This window comes from Thamnophis sirtalis, unplaced genomic scaffold (assembly GCF_051295495.1).
Source record: "Thamnophis sirtalis isolate CommonGarterSnake01/CBP01778 unplaced genomic scaffold, rThaSir2_p1.2 scaffold_10, whole genome shotgun sequence".
NCBI lineage: Eukaryota > Metazoa > Chordata > Lepidosauria > Squamata > Natricidae > Thamnophis > Thamnophis sirtalis.
This window is the reverse complement of record NW_028261390.1, coordinates 56,101,613-56,115,012: the sequence shown is the minus strand read 5'-3', so window position 1 is coordinate 56,115,012 and position 13,400 is coordinate 56,101,613. Positions and strand designations below refer to the sequence as shown.

General features: G+C 38.2%; 1 protein-coding gene across 1 annotated transcript in view; it reads left to right on the top strand.

Moving 5' to 3' along the window:
• The window catches only part of PDGFC (platelet derived growth factor C), a 123,660-nt gene that overhangs the window by 72,247 nt on the left and 38,013 nt on the right, over positions 1–13,400 (top strand). Inside the window, exon 2 of the mRNA XM_087724654.1 lies at positions 3,913–4,108. Coding sequence (XP_087580780.1) covers positions 3,913–4,108 — 196 coding nt within the window. The remainder of the gene's footprint in view (positions 1–3,912; positions 4,109–13,400) is intronic.

Here is a 13,400-nt window from a genome sequence, read left to right as displayed (position 1 = left end):
AGGATCCCAGGAATTCTCAGATTCTCTCTGGTTGCTCTGTATGTGTATGGTATGAATAAATTATCCTCTCTCCTAGTATTTGGAATGTTGCTCAAATAGTACTTGGTAGAAGGCCGGGGCAATTCCAGAATACCTTCTTACATTGCAGTGTTAAAAACGGCCAGCGGATGATAAAATACAAATTAAAATACAAATTGGAGAGTTTTCATGCAGTGTAGTAATCAATATATTTAGTACAAAATGTCAGTAGTAGTCCTAATCAATTTATCTTAATAAAGTTCAAACAAACATGTTTTTTCTTTTTTGGCCCATTATACTCACTACTGTCCTTGGAGGAGTTTTCCATTAAGAGGAAAGTCAAGATTCTTTTGAATCAAGCTCAATTCCTGATGATTACATGTACACATCTGTGTAGTTTTCTTGGCTATAATATAGGATGTTATTGCCATCTTCTGGATTTTTTGTTCCGGCCCTCCAAGTCTGGAACTTTTTTTTTATCATCAATAGTAAAGATGTCTGACCCACGCTTTGGAGTTTATTTGAGATCAGCTAGGTTTCTTATTCATAAATTACAGTTCCTAAATCTGCAGATAGTTTTACAGTCTTAAAATTTATACTAATTTATTTCAGAACAGAGAAACTACATGCATTCTGAGAATGAGTCTTTTTTTAGACTGCCTTGCTCAACTCAGTTCAGATTACCTATATGTTGCTAGAATTCTTGTTTCTATAACTTGTAACTGGGCAAAACAAGATACCCTAGGGCCATAATGGCACGCGTCTCAGAGATGGCACACAGAGCCCTTTCTGTGGGTAGGTGTGCTGTTGTCAACTGCTCTTCTGATTTCCAGCATACCAGCTGTTCTTTGCGCGTGTTGGAGGGCCAGAAACCCAAAGACCAGGGCCAGTGCATACACAGTCTGGCCACCTGATCTTTGAGTTTCCGGGGCTCGGGCACATGTGAAAACCAGCTGGCTGGAGCACATGTGCACGCCGGAAATCAGAAGACCACATGGTCAGCATCCATGCACACCAGCTGGCCAGCTGGTCTTTGAGTTTCTGGGGCTCTGTTGTGCACAAAGACCAGCTTGCCAGCACACATGAGTGCACTGGCAACCAGAAAACCAGTTGGCTGGCACGCATCTATGCACCGGTCAGCTGATCTTCCAGTTTCCAGGGCTCTGGCGCACATTCCAGTTTAGGCACTCGGTGCCAAAAAGGTTCGCCATCACTGCCATAGGACAACAGTTGTTGAATCAAATGGGCTTACAAAATGCATTCAAAATCTGGGACCCATGACTCTGAATGGAATGAAATTTGGGAAATTTGTGATTTCCTTAGTTGCCGGACTACTGCAGCAGACACATATCCTCATTCCCAACATTCTGTGACAATTTTCCAGCCATTCTTGTAATCCTTCATGCTCCACAGCAACAACCACCACTTGCCTGCTCGGAAGGAAAGGGAAGGGAAGGGGAAGGAGAAGAGACAAAGAAACAGAGAGGAACATGGAAGAAGGAACCCCTACACATCATTTCTGGTCCATGCATGCTTCCCCCAACTTGCACCTTTCCAGAACCACGTGGCACCTCTTGCACCCATACGCACAATTTTTAACTGTTGCAATCCCCCATGTGCTTTCCCTGACTCATGCGGCACCTCTTAGACACCCTCATACACCCTTATGGACTTGTGCTGCTTCCCACACACTGTTTCTCACCTGTCTAGTACCTCTCATGCACTCCCATATACCCGCAGGCACCCTTTCCAACCCACATCTTCTCTACATGTCCTCCCCAGCCTGCATGGCATCTCTTTATTTTTCCAATCACCCTTCACTCTTGGCTCATGCTGCCCCCTTGCACCTTACCCAAACCCATGCACCACCTCTTGCATACCCCCATGCGCCCTTCCCACCCACAGCATATACCCTCCATGGCCTGCACAGCACCCCTCATGCACTTCTGCATGCCCTTCCCAACCCATATTCCTATGCATCCCTTTGCTCTCTTTCTTACCCAGCAGAGCCACTTGCCTACCTGCTGGCTTTTGATTTACTCACTTACTGCTGGCTTTCCCACTAACAGAAGCTCCCCTGAAAGCTTCTTACAAGCAAAGTAAGTGGGAAAGCTTGCAGGAATTCGAGAGGGGTGGGTGGGGAGAAGTAATGATAGCATAACAGGGAGGGAAGGTTTCAATGTTCCCTGCCAGTTTCCCACAAGGAAATTGAATGGGGAAGCTGTCAGGAATTCAGAAGTTACTTCTGATGCCACTTCCTTTTAGGTATTTCTTTGTTTAGGTAAAGAAATATCTCTGAAACAAAGACCCAAAGGGCCACAGCTTGTCTAGTGTATGATATAAAGAGAGAAAGAAAATGACCTTATTCAGTGAAATGACATTTCTATCTCATTAGTGCTATTCAAGGATTTAATTTTAACCCCTAATATTGTTGAGGGGAAGAGGAACACACTGGCTAGAATAAAGGATTATCTCCCTAATAAGTTATAGCAAATAAGATTGCATCAAGTTTTAGTAAATCTTTTTTAAAAGAGATGGATACATATTTATAGAGCTTATTGTGTAAGCAATTAACTTTTAATCCATCTAAAAATTGCAATGCAGGTAGTTTTCATTCAGGGACCACAATTGGGAACTGCAACTCTGTTGTTAAGCAAAGTGGGTGCTAACTGAAACAGATACTCTGCTTTTGCTATTTCTTCAGCTTTTCTTTGCTTTACAGAGATGTGAAGGTTATATATGAGAGAATTGGTCCAAAGTTACTTGTTCATCACCTTTGTAATTGCAGTTAGTCACTGTACGAATCAGTCACTAAGCGAGGACCATCTATATATGTGTAATTGTGGATATCAGCATACTATCATAGAAAAATAGAACTTTTAAATGTCTTTTTCACTTTAGTAATTGACTGCCTACTAATTATAATTGCACTATGATTCCATTTATCAAATCATGGGGTGTTTTTTTTACATCCCTGTTCTGTCCCCCCTTCTCCGCTCGTTAAACAGATGGCAGGCAGACAAACTTAAAAGGAACTCTCTTTATCAGTTCTCGGCTCAAACTGGCTGCGAGCCCAAAAATAACATAAATACAGTCTCTGACGAGATAACGGAGTAAAAAACAAATCTTTCTTACGGCAACACAAGTTGAACAAAACGAAAACAAAGCACTTCTTCCAAAGTCTCTACGAATCAGGGTTACAGAAATCAAATCACCTCTCCAAGTGTACATTCAAGAAACCACAACTGAGAATCCAGGAACGTTGACTTCTGCAACTAGGGCGTGGCACCATCCATCCTTTTATTCCCAGAATATCCCCATAACGAGCCCCAGCTGCATAATTAATCTTGCATCCTGAAAAGACTTACAGAAGACTGCTGCTGAGTCACAACACATCCCCCCTCCTCCTCTTCTTCTTCTTCTTCTTCTTCTTCTTCTTCTTCTTCTTCTTCTTCTTCTTTTTCTTTCTTTCTTTCTTTCTTTCTTTCTTCTTCTTCTTCTTTCTTTCCTTCTTTCTTTCTTTCTTTCTTCTTCTTCTTCTTCTTCTTCTTCTTCTTCTTCTTCTTCTTCTTCTTCTTCTTCTTCTTCTTCTTCTTCTTCTTTTCAAAGTCAAAAACTAGGAACCTGGAGTAGATGGCTTATTATACAAGGATTTGTCATGTCTAAATTAAAATATTTGGGCATGTTTCTAGATAATTCCAACAACTCTTTTGAGAGAATTCCTTTTAGGAGAATGTATAGTATGGCATGGCAATCTACCATTCAAAGAAATAAATTAGAATACTAGATTAAAATATATCAAAGAACGTCTTTAGAATTGAATTATATTGTTCAGTATAACTTGATTGTGCAGTTGATTGATTATTCTTTTGTATGTGTGTATTTCCTTTATAGGAGTGCAAGAGCCGCATCATGAGAAGGTTATTACTGTGTCCACTAATGGAAGTATTCACAGCCCTAAATTTCCTTACACTTATCCTCGCAACATAGTACTTGTATGGCGATTAGTTGCAGTTGAAGAGAATATGTTGATACAACTTACTTTTGATGAAAGGTTTGGGCTTGAGGACCCAGAAGATGATATATGCAAGTAAGTATTAATTTCTGAATGTTTGTAGATGTAATAAAAAAGACAAAATGTCATATACTGTGTAGCTTACACAAACTTTTAACAAGTGAAGGCTAAGTGTTTTGGGGTTCAAAGAAGCTGCTCTTATGCAATTCATCTGTGGACCTGAAGGTGGCTGTGCAGTCTCAATCTGGAAGTGTATTGTCTAGCACAATGGGGACACTGTTATTCTATGATGCTGCTTATGATTTTCTATAACTTTTTGGTGGTGCCTATCTTGAAAGCCAATGGAGGCTTCATGGCACAGGGTTCAACAGCAGTTTCTTTCAGCACTTGCAGCTTCTAGTTCCCTTGGTTGGATGTCACAGTGGTGTAGAGTTTCCTTCACAGTGTCTTTGGTAGGGTCTGCATGGAACATCTTGAGTTCTCTTCCCAGTCTCTACACACCACAGAGCAATCGGCAAGTCGTACAGTCATCCATTCTGATTATATAGCACATCCACTGCCTCTAGGTTCTAATAATCAGGGACTCAATGCTGGTGTACTTTGGGTGATTCAGGACCTCCAGATTGGAGATATGGTCTTGCAAACAAATGCCAAGGATGAAGCACAGAGGGCGCATGTTAAATTTATCCAGATGTTTGATGTATCATTGGTATAGAATCCAGAACTCATATTCATGCAGGAGAGATTTTTATGATAAAAAGTTAAATAAAAGATGACTGTTGATATTTATGGAAACCCATTTTGATTTTCCAAAGCATTGGTATAGTTTTCAAAAAAACTGAAAATTTCTGTATTTAAAAAAAGTACTCACTAAGTGAATATAAAGCACGGCGTAATAAGAACAAATAATAGAAAAATATATTTTAATGTAGCAAAAAATGTAAAAATATACTGTATTATAGGTAGATCATCAAATATTATGCATATTCCTATTTTCAAGCTAATTTAACAGTTATTATATTGTTTTATGAAGTCTTATTTACATGTCAATATAGCACTGCATTACATTAAACCAAATTGCCATTGCAATCATATTACTGAAATGCTGTACAGGTTGTTCTCCTAGAACCATTTGTTTCGCAACTGTCAAAGGTTACAACAGAACTGGGAAAAGTAACTTACAATTGGTCTTCACAATTATGATTGTTGCAGTATTTGACTGTTGCAGAGTCACATAATCAAAATTTGGACACTCTGCAACTGGTTTGTTGAATTTACGATAGTTGCAAGATTCCAGAGTCTTTCATTTCGGCCTTCCCAGCTGGCTTTCTACAAGCAAAGTCAATGGAGGAAGCCATGTTTGCTTGACTGATGATTCCCTTAACAATTGCAGTGATTAGCAATCATAGCAAAAACGAGCATAAAATCGGGCTCACTTAATAACTGTCTTGCTTAGTATGGAAATTCTGATCTTAGTTTGGCCATAAATCGAGGACTACTTGCATCACATAAACATGATCAGTTGAATTCAATTGTAATAGGTTTCAAATTTTTTCTTAAGAATTTTAATTCTAGTCTATACTATTCAAATTGTATAGATTAACAAGCAGAAACAATGTTGTAGATACTTTGCTTTTGATATTTATTTTGAATGAAAACTACTTGACTAATACTTCACTAAAAGAGTAGTTCATAATAAACTTAAATATAGTCATCATTATAAATTGGCTTTTGATTTATGGTAGAAACCTCATCATAGCCTATAATCAAGCACTAGAAAATTCAGCTAATAGATTCAGTGTGACTTAGAAATTAGATCACAAAGATATTAGATGATTTGACTTTTGCTAGTACTGTTTTTGGTAGTATTGTATCCATTTGTTGTAGCAGCTCTTTAAATATAATGGTTTTAATTGGTCACAATACTGCAATAAAAGCTGAGGTGGTGTAGTGGTTAGAATGCAGTATTGCAGGCTACTTCTGCCAGCTGACAGCAGTTCGATTCTGACCACCTCAAGATTGACCCAGCCTTCCATCCTTCCAAGGTCAATAAAATGAGGATCTAGATTGTTGGAGGCAATATGCTGACTCTGTAAACCATTAGAGAGGGATGTAAAGCACTGTGAAACAGTATGTAAGTCCAAGTGATATTGCTTTTGCTACTACTTGATTACTGCTTCTTAATATTGTCTTTTTCTTGATTAATATTCCTATCATCCATTTTATCTGGTCATCCTAAACACTCACCGACTCACTCACTTGATTAGGATTCCAGTTGCTCCTGGGATAGCTCACAGCATTAAAAAAAAAAGTGTGTATGTCCAGATAAAATAATGTATAAGATGGTGAATCAACACCATGGTCTTTTCTCAACGTTTAAAGCTGTAATATTGATGTAATGACTGTAAGGTGTTGTAGAAGGGAAAAAATAATAAAAAAAATCTGCTAACATAAAAAGCTGTAATTCTTTATGGTGTTTACTACTGTATATTATATAGCCACAAGCAGCTAACTGAGACTAGTCTCCCCAGCCATGTCGAAGCTTGAACCACATGACTGAGATTGCTTGACATTGTTTATAACATTGTTTATAATATCTCCATACAATTTCTTACATTTACGGTTTCTAAAAGCTATGTATGTAGGCTATGAGAGAAATGGAATAGTAATAGCATTGACTTATATACCACTTCATAGTGCTTTATAGCCAGCTCTCTAAGTGGTTTACAGAATCAGCATACTTTCCTAACAATCTGGGTCCTCATTTTACCAACCACAGAAAGATGAAAGGCTGAGTCAACCTTGAGCTGGTGAGAATCGAATTGCTGGCAGTCAGCATAATTAGCCTGCATTACTGCATTCTAACCACTGCACCAGCATGATTCTTACAGTAGAATTGCTGTATTCTATATAGCCCATTTTACTCATCATAGTCACTGTTTGCAATAAAACATAAAAAATACGGGAAACTTTCCAACTCTTTTGGAAGGAGAAATTAGCCTTGTCTGAGTTTTGGTTTCTATATCTTGATCTGACAGCACATATACTGATGAAGCTTAAGGGAAGATTTCTTAGTATTAGTTCAATCTCCTATAATACATACCAATGATAATTAGTTCATGTTCCCTGGAGAATGTGTCAAGGAAGAAATTAAATATGTCAGAGTAATTTTACATCCACAACCCAGTTATTTTAGATAACATAAAATTTTAGATAAAAAAGCCTTAGTAAGGCCACACTTGGAATACTGCATCCAGTTTTGCTCACCACATTACAAAAAAGATGTTCAGACTTTGGAAAACGTGCAAAGAGTAACTAAAATGATTAAAGACCTGGAGACTAAAACATATGAAGAATGGTTGCAGGATTTGGATTTGGCAAGTCTAGAGAAAAGAAAGACCTGGGGGTTTTTTTGGGTGGGGGAGATAACAGTATTTCAATATTTAAGGGACGGCCACAGAGAAGAGGGGGTCAACTTATTTTCCAAAGCACCGAAGGGCAGGACAAGATGGAAACTAATAAAAGAGAGAAGAAACCTGAAATTAAGGAGAAACCTCCTAACAGTGAGAACAATTAACCAGGGGAACAGCTTTCCTTCAGAAGTTGTGGATGCTTTATCACTGGAGGTTTAAAGAAGACACTGGACAGCCACTTGTCTGAAATGGGTTCCTGCTTGAGTAGGAGGTTGGACCAGAACACCTCCAGGGTCCTTTCCAGCTCTCTTCTAGTTGAAGTGTGCAATTTAATTGATATTGCTGTTCATTTTTTTATTTTTACAAAAAACAATTACCCTGGAAAAAAATAACTTCCTTGTATCTAGATTTACAGAACAAATATAGTCCAGGCACAAATGTTGCTTTTGAGAGTAAGGTGTTGAAGAAAATACTATCTATACAACTGTATAAGAAAATCCTTAATCTTCAACATTCAATCTGGACTTTGGCCTGGAAGCCATGTCTGTTGATGTCAGATCCCTTCTAAAGCATATTTTTTGTGAGTCAGGGCATAGAAAGACTGTTTTCTGTTTTCTCTTTTTTGCAAGATAATTTCAGAAGATAATAATATCGAGTGATTCTGTTTTGGTACCCTCCTTGGGGTGCCCCAGTCCCTTTAAGATCCATATAAAGATTTCTTTTCCCTCCAATCCCTTGGATATCTGTATTAAGATACTGAGGGGTGGTGATAAAGATGTGGTGAGTGGGGATACGACGGGACAGGAATAGCTGTGCGCATATAATAAGCTGAATGAATAAGTTCAGATTGAATCCAGATAAAACTTAGGTCTTGTGTTTGCCTCTTGTCAATTTTCAGAAAGAAGAAATGCATGCTTTAAACATGTTCCTAGAATCATTATCAATCAGAAGTATATAATCTTAGCAACTAGATGTACATATTTACAGCTTTGGATGGCTTATCATCTATATTTTTTTTCCTGCAGGGGGATAGAATAACCACTATTGTCCATGCATTAGGAACCTTGTGTTTAGATTATTATACAGATGATCCTCAATTTATAACCATTTGTTCAGTGACCATGCAAAGGTATGGTGATGCTGAATGAAGTGCCTTATGACCAGTCCCCAAAGTTAAAGCTGTTATAGCATCCCCACGGTCATATGATCAAAATTTGGGTACTTGGCAGCCCACCTGTATTTATGACTTCAGGTGTATGTTAACCCTCCCAGTCACCTATCGCTGCATGCATGAGGCTTTCTTGATTGCTCACAGACATTTTCTCACAATATCAAAGGAAGAGGGCTTACCTGGCCAGCAGCTGCCTTGTGAAGGGCCAGGCATAGACAAAGGCAGGGGTCAAGGCAGCAGGAGATGTAGAGTGGCAAGGAGATTGCAGGGGGGGGGGGGGAATAGGCTGTTACTTCATATGATGAAGGGGTTTGCACTGCACTGTGGCTCGGGGTCTCTTGCAGTCCCAGCACACCAATAACCCTCTTTACATTGTATTGCTAGGATGGACTGAGGTTCCAGAGATGTCTGCAGCTTTATGGTGTCTTGCAACTCAGGGGCTTCTTCCATCTTCAGAGTCATGGTATGCAAATAAACTCTGAACCACAGTGTGGAAAAAAGACATAGAACTGCGTCATTCAAGGACTGCATGCCACACTTGAAGACATGGTGCAGTGCAACCAAAAGGGCAGAGATGGGGGGAGAATGGAAGAAAATACAGTCTCTTACCTTTTTGAGGCTCAGGACTGGGAGAAACCAAGCTTGAAGTGTTTGGGTCTGATGTGGATACTTGCTTAACCATCTGCAATTTTCAGCTAATTATCAGGGTTCCAATGGATGCCCTAATTAAACCATGAGCCTTGAGCCAATTTTCAAAAGAAATACAGTCATTTATTAGGAATAGCAAGTGGGGAGTACAGGATTGCTGTTGTCAGTTATATGGTCAAGTAACGTTGCACTGTATGACCACATCATTTAGCAATGGACTCCATTCCCAATTGTGGTTGTATGTCATTACAGCCTATAATGAATTGTATATGAGATTTTCTTTGTATTTTATCTGGAAAATCCTGCTGTAATGAGTTATACAGTATGCATTGGCAAGATTGCTGACTGGAGTATCTCATCATATATTCATCACACTTGTACTACAGCAACTGCACTACATCTAGCTCCTGGGCCAGATTCTAAGTTTTTGAATTGGTACATATAGTTCTAAAAAACTTGTGACTAGGATATCTATTAAAAACCTGCTAAAAATCTACTTTAAAAAGATCCACAGAGAACCTAATGCACTGACCAGAAATTGTTGATTGTCATCTTGACATCTATCATTGACAAGCCTTTTAAGTAGCTTTTGATTTTTTTAACAGTCTCTCCTAATACCCAAGGATACCGATTCTCCTTTAAATGTACTATAAAGGAAAAAAAAGTGTAGGGATTTTTATTTTAAATTATATATTTTCCTTCATTTTGATGAAGATGTTTTATATCAACTCTGCTAATATACTTTTTTAATTAAATAGACTTTAAAACAGCATGAAATATTTTAGTGGAAAAACACTTTTAATAAAGACTTTTTTCCTACACTGATCCACTTCTTTTTCAATGATTGTTTTATTAACATTGAAATCTGATTTAAGATAAATGTTCATGGTACTTCCTCTAATTGTTTCACATTCTTCTAAAATTCAGGTTTTCATTAGTATATAAGAAAAAATACATTGACAAATGGAAATGTATATAATTGGACATGGATTGCCCAAAACGAGTCCTTTAATGTAGTCTACTGAAAAGCATATTGCTGGATGATTCCATGTCACAGAATCGCCTGATGGTGCTGTGAAGGATGTGCGTCAGACAGATGAATGACACTCCTTTCTTCCTTTTCCAATTCAGGGAATATATAAGAATGAAGGACATTATTTCAGACCGAGTCCAGATTTTTTTTCCTCTTTGATGCTGCTTCAAAGGCTATTTTGCAATAACCATTTTTGTAAAGTTTTGTAATAAATCAAAGTTGGATGATTGGTCTAGTGAATGACATCCTTATCTATGGAAAGAGTTTGTAATCTTTGAGGAATGTAAATTTCTATTTTATTATTTTTAAAACTTTAAATTATAATTAAGAATCACTCTAGATTAGTTTGATCAGTTTCTTGAAACAAAATATAAAATCAAACATATTGCAATCATTTAAATAAACAACTTTTTCTGCAGACGTGAAGATTTGATTTCTGGTAATATTTCTTTTTCCAAATATGATTTGAATCCAATAATTGGAACTTTCACTGTTACCTTTTGTGGTGTTTTTATAATTTAAATAAAGTATCTGAACGTTTGGAGAAAAGTTTTACATTTACTGGAAATCTTATTGATATCTACACTAAATGTTGTGAGTAAACTTTGTTATTTTGAGATTGCTTTTCTGTTATGAATACAAAGATACAAATAACGTTTTTCAGCTAACACTCAAGCAACATGTCCATTTCATTGTGGTTTTGCTATAAATGTTTTTGTAGTATACAAATATAGGAGAATTCTATAGAGTAGATACAGATAGATTAACATTATAATATTATTACTATTGAGTAACATTGCTGGAAACAAAAATCAGGATACAGGTGAAAACTCAAATCATCAGAAAGTATTCTAAAAAAATTATGTTGCGGAATTTGAGAAATAATGTAGATGAGGATTGACAATGTTTTTCATTTGTTTTGTACTTGCCAACGAAATAAAACTCATTAGAAAGTGTTCACTTGACTGATCAATGGAACTGGATACAGAGGAAGCTCGGTAACAATTGCTAGAGTCAGTACTCTAGGGAAGATAGAGAATTAGATTACTAAGGTATATTTAGGAAGTAAAAAAAGGAAACTTTCTTTTATCATGTTATGAATACTGGGATCTGAAGTGCAATGCAATTCATGACTTTTATGATTCTCTAACATGTGCTTCATCCCATGTGTCATATCTTGTGGATGGTTGGATGCATGAGTATCTGGAGCTTGGAAGTGATCAGTGCCTGTTTAGAAGGAGAAAGATTTTTGTCAGGTGTTGTCCAATTCTGTCAATTTCTGTCAAAGCCAATTTGGTCTAGTGATTAAATCACAAGGCTAGAAACCAGGAGACCATGATTTCTTGTAGTACCTTAGCATGAAAGCAGGCTGGGTGACTTTGGGCCAGTCACTCATTCTCTCTCAGTCCAATTCATCTCACAGGACTGTTGTTATGGGGAAAATAGGAGGAGGAAGGAATATTAGGTATGTTTGCTACTTTGAGTTACTTATAAAAGTTACAAAGGTGGGATTTTTAAAAATGTTCAAAAAGTCCCCTTAAGGAGATAATACATTCATTTTAAAGAGAAATTTTCTTGTCCTGAAAACTATCATCCTATATGCAGTCTTCACCCTTTAAAGAAGAATGTTTAGAAGATGGTGGGCTTCCACTATGCAAAATATGGAGCCCTAGCAATCAGGGTTCAGACCAGTGATGAAATTCATTTTTTTAAAATTACAGATTCTGTGGGTATGGCTTGGTGGGCATGGCAGGGGAAAGATACTGCAAAATCTCCATTCCCACCCCACTCCTGGGGGAAGGATATTGCAAAATCTCCATTCCCACCCCACTTTGGGGCCAGCCATAGGTGGTATTTGCCGGTTCTCTGAATTACTCAAAATTTCCGCTACCTGTTTTCAAGAACCTGTCAGAACCTGCTGAATTTCACCCCTGGTTCAGCAAGAGATAGAAACAGCATTGCTCGTTCTGATCGATATAACCTTAACTGGTACCTGGGTGAATGGATTGTGCTCTTTTTGGTCCTCTTTATTATTTCTGAAGCATTCAATGACACTGACTGTGTGTGGCCAGTGTGGGAATGGCTAGCTTGACATCACTCATGTTGATCCTGTGGTGGCCCAATCACTCTGCCAGTGAAAACGGGCTCCCCAGCTCTGTTTTTGACTGTGATGGCTTCCTGTAACTCTCTCTCTCAGTGAAAATGGAGCTTGGAGGGCCGCCACCTACTGTTTTCAGGGTAGCTCCATGAGGTGCCAGATCTAAGCACCCCATGGGCCGGATCCAACCCCTGGGCCTTGAGTTTGACATCCCTGTCCCTGAGGGTCAGAGATGCTGTGGTCTTCTCCCCCTGCATGAGATCATTGAAGAAGTGCATGGAGGGCTGTAAAAATCTTGATGGAAAGAAACCAGCTGAAACAAGACAAAGTTGCTTGAGAAAATCATCTGGCTCTATCTGCCCTCAGTCCCCCACTGTTATGACTACTGTTAGGTTTCTGTGATAGTATGTGGGATTTACTTTGGGAAACTGGAGAAAGACCATTGCCTTGACTGCAGGTCTTCGTTCTGACTTGCAAGGTTATTCCCATGTACCATCATAATTTATAGCTGAAGGCCATAGCTGTGGGGGGGATTGCATGACTTCAGTTGGTGGATAATTTGTGGACAGTAATTAAAGTAGAAAGCTCTGGATGATAAGTCATGGTCTCATAAGCCCAAAATTAGAAAGATTTACATGGGGCTTTGAAAACTACTGAGAACTTGAAGTTTTCTATTGGTACAAAAGGAGAACTACAATATTAACGTCTAGTAAATTTTGGGATACAATGAAAAAAATGTTTTTATACTTTAAAGAGCTACTGGATTTGGATCCTAAGTGCATTTATGAACCTGTCCTGCAGGTAGAACTGATCCAATCTGATCCAATCTTTGGGCTCATTCTGGATGGGAAAAGTTTGTGGGAAGTAACAACAGGGAGGAGTGGGAAGTTTGTTGCCTTTGCCTGTTTATCATCAAGTGATCCATTATGGTACCATAGCATTGCAGCAATCAGATCTAAGATATTTTAAAACAGAATGACATTACAATTTGTCCTTGACTCGCA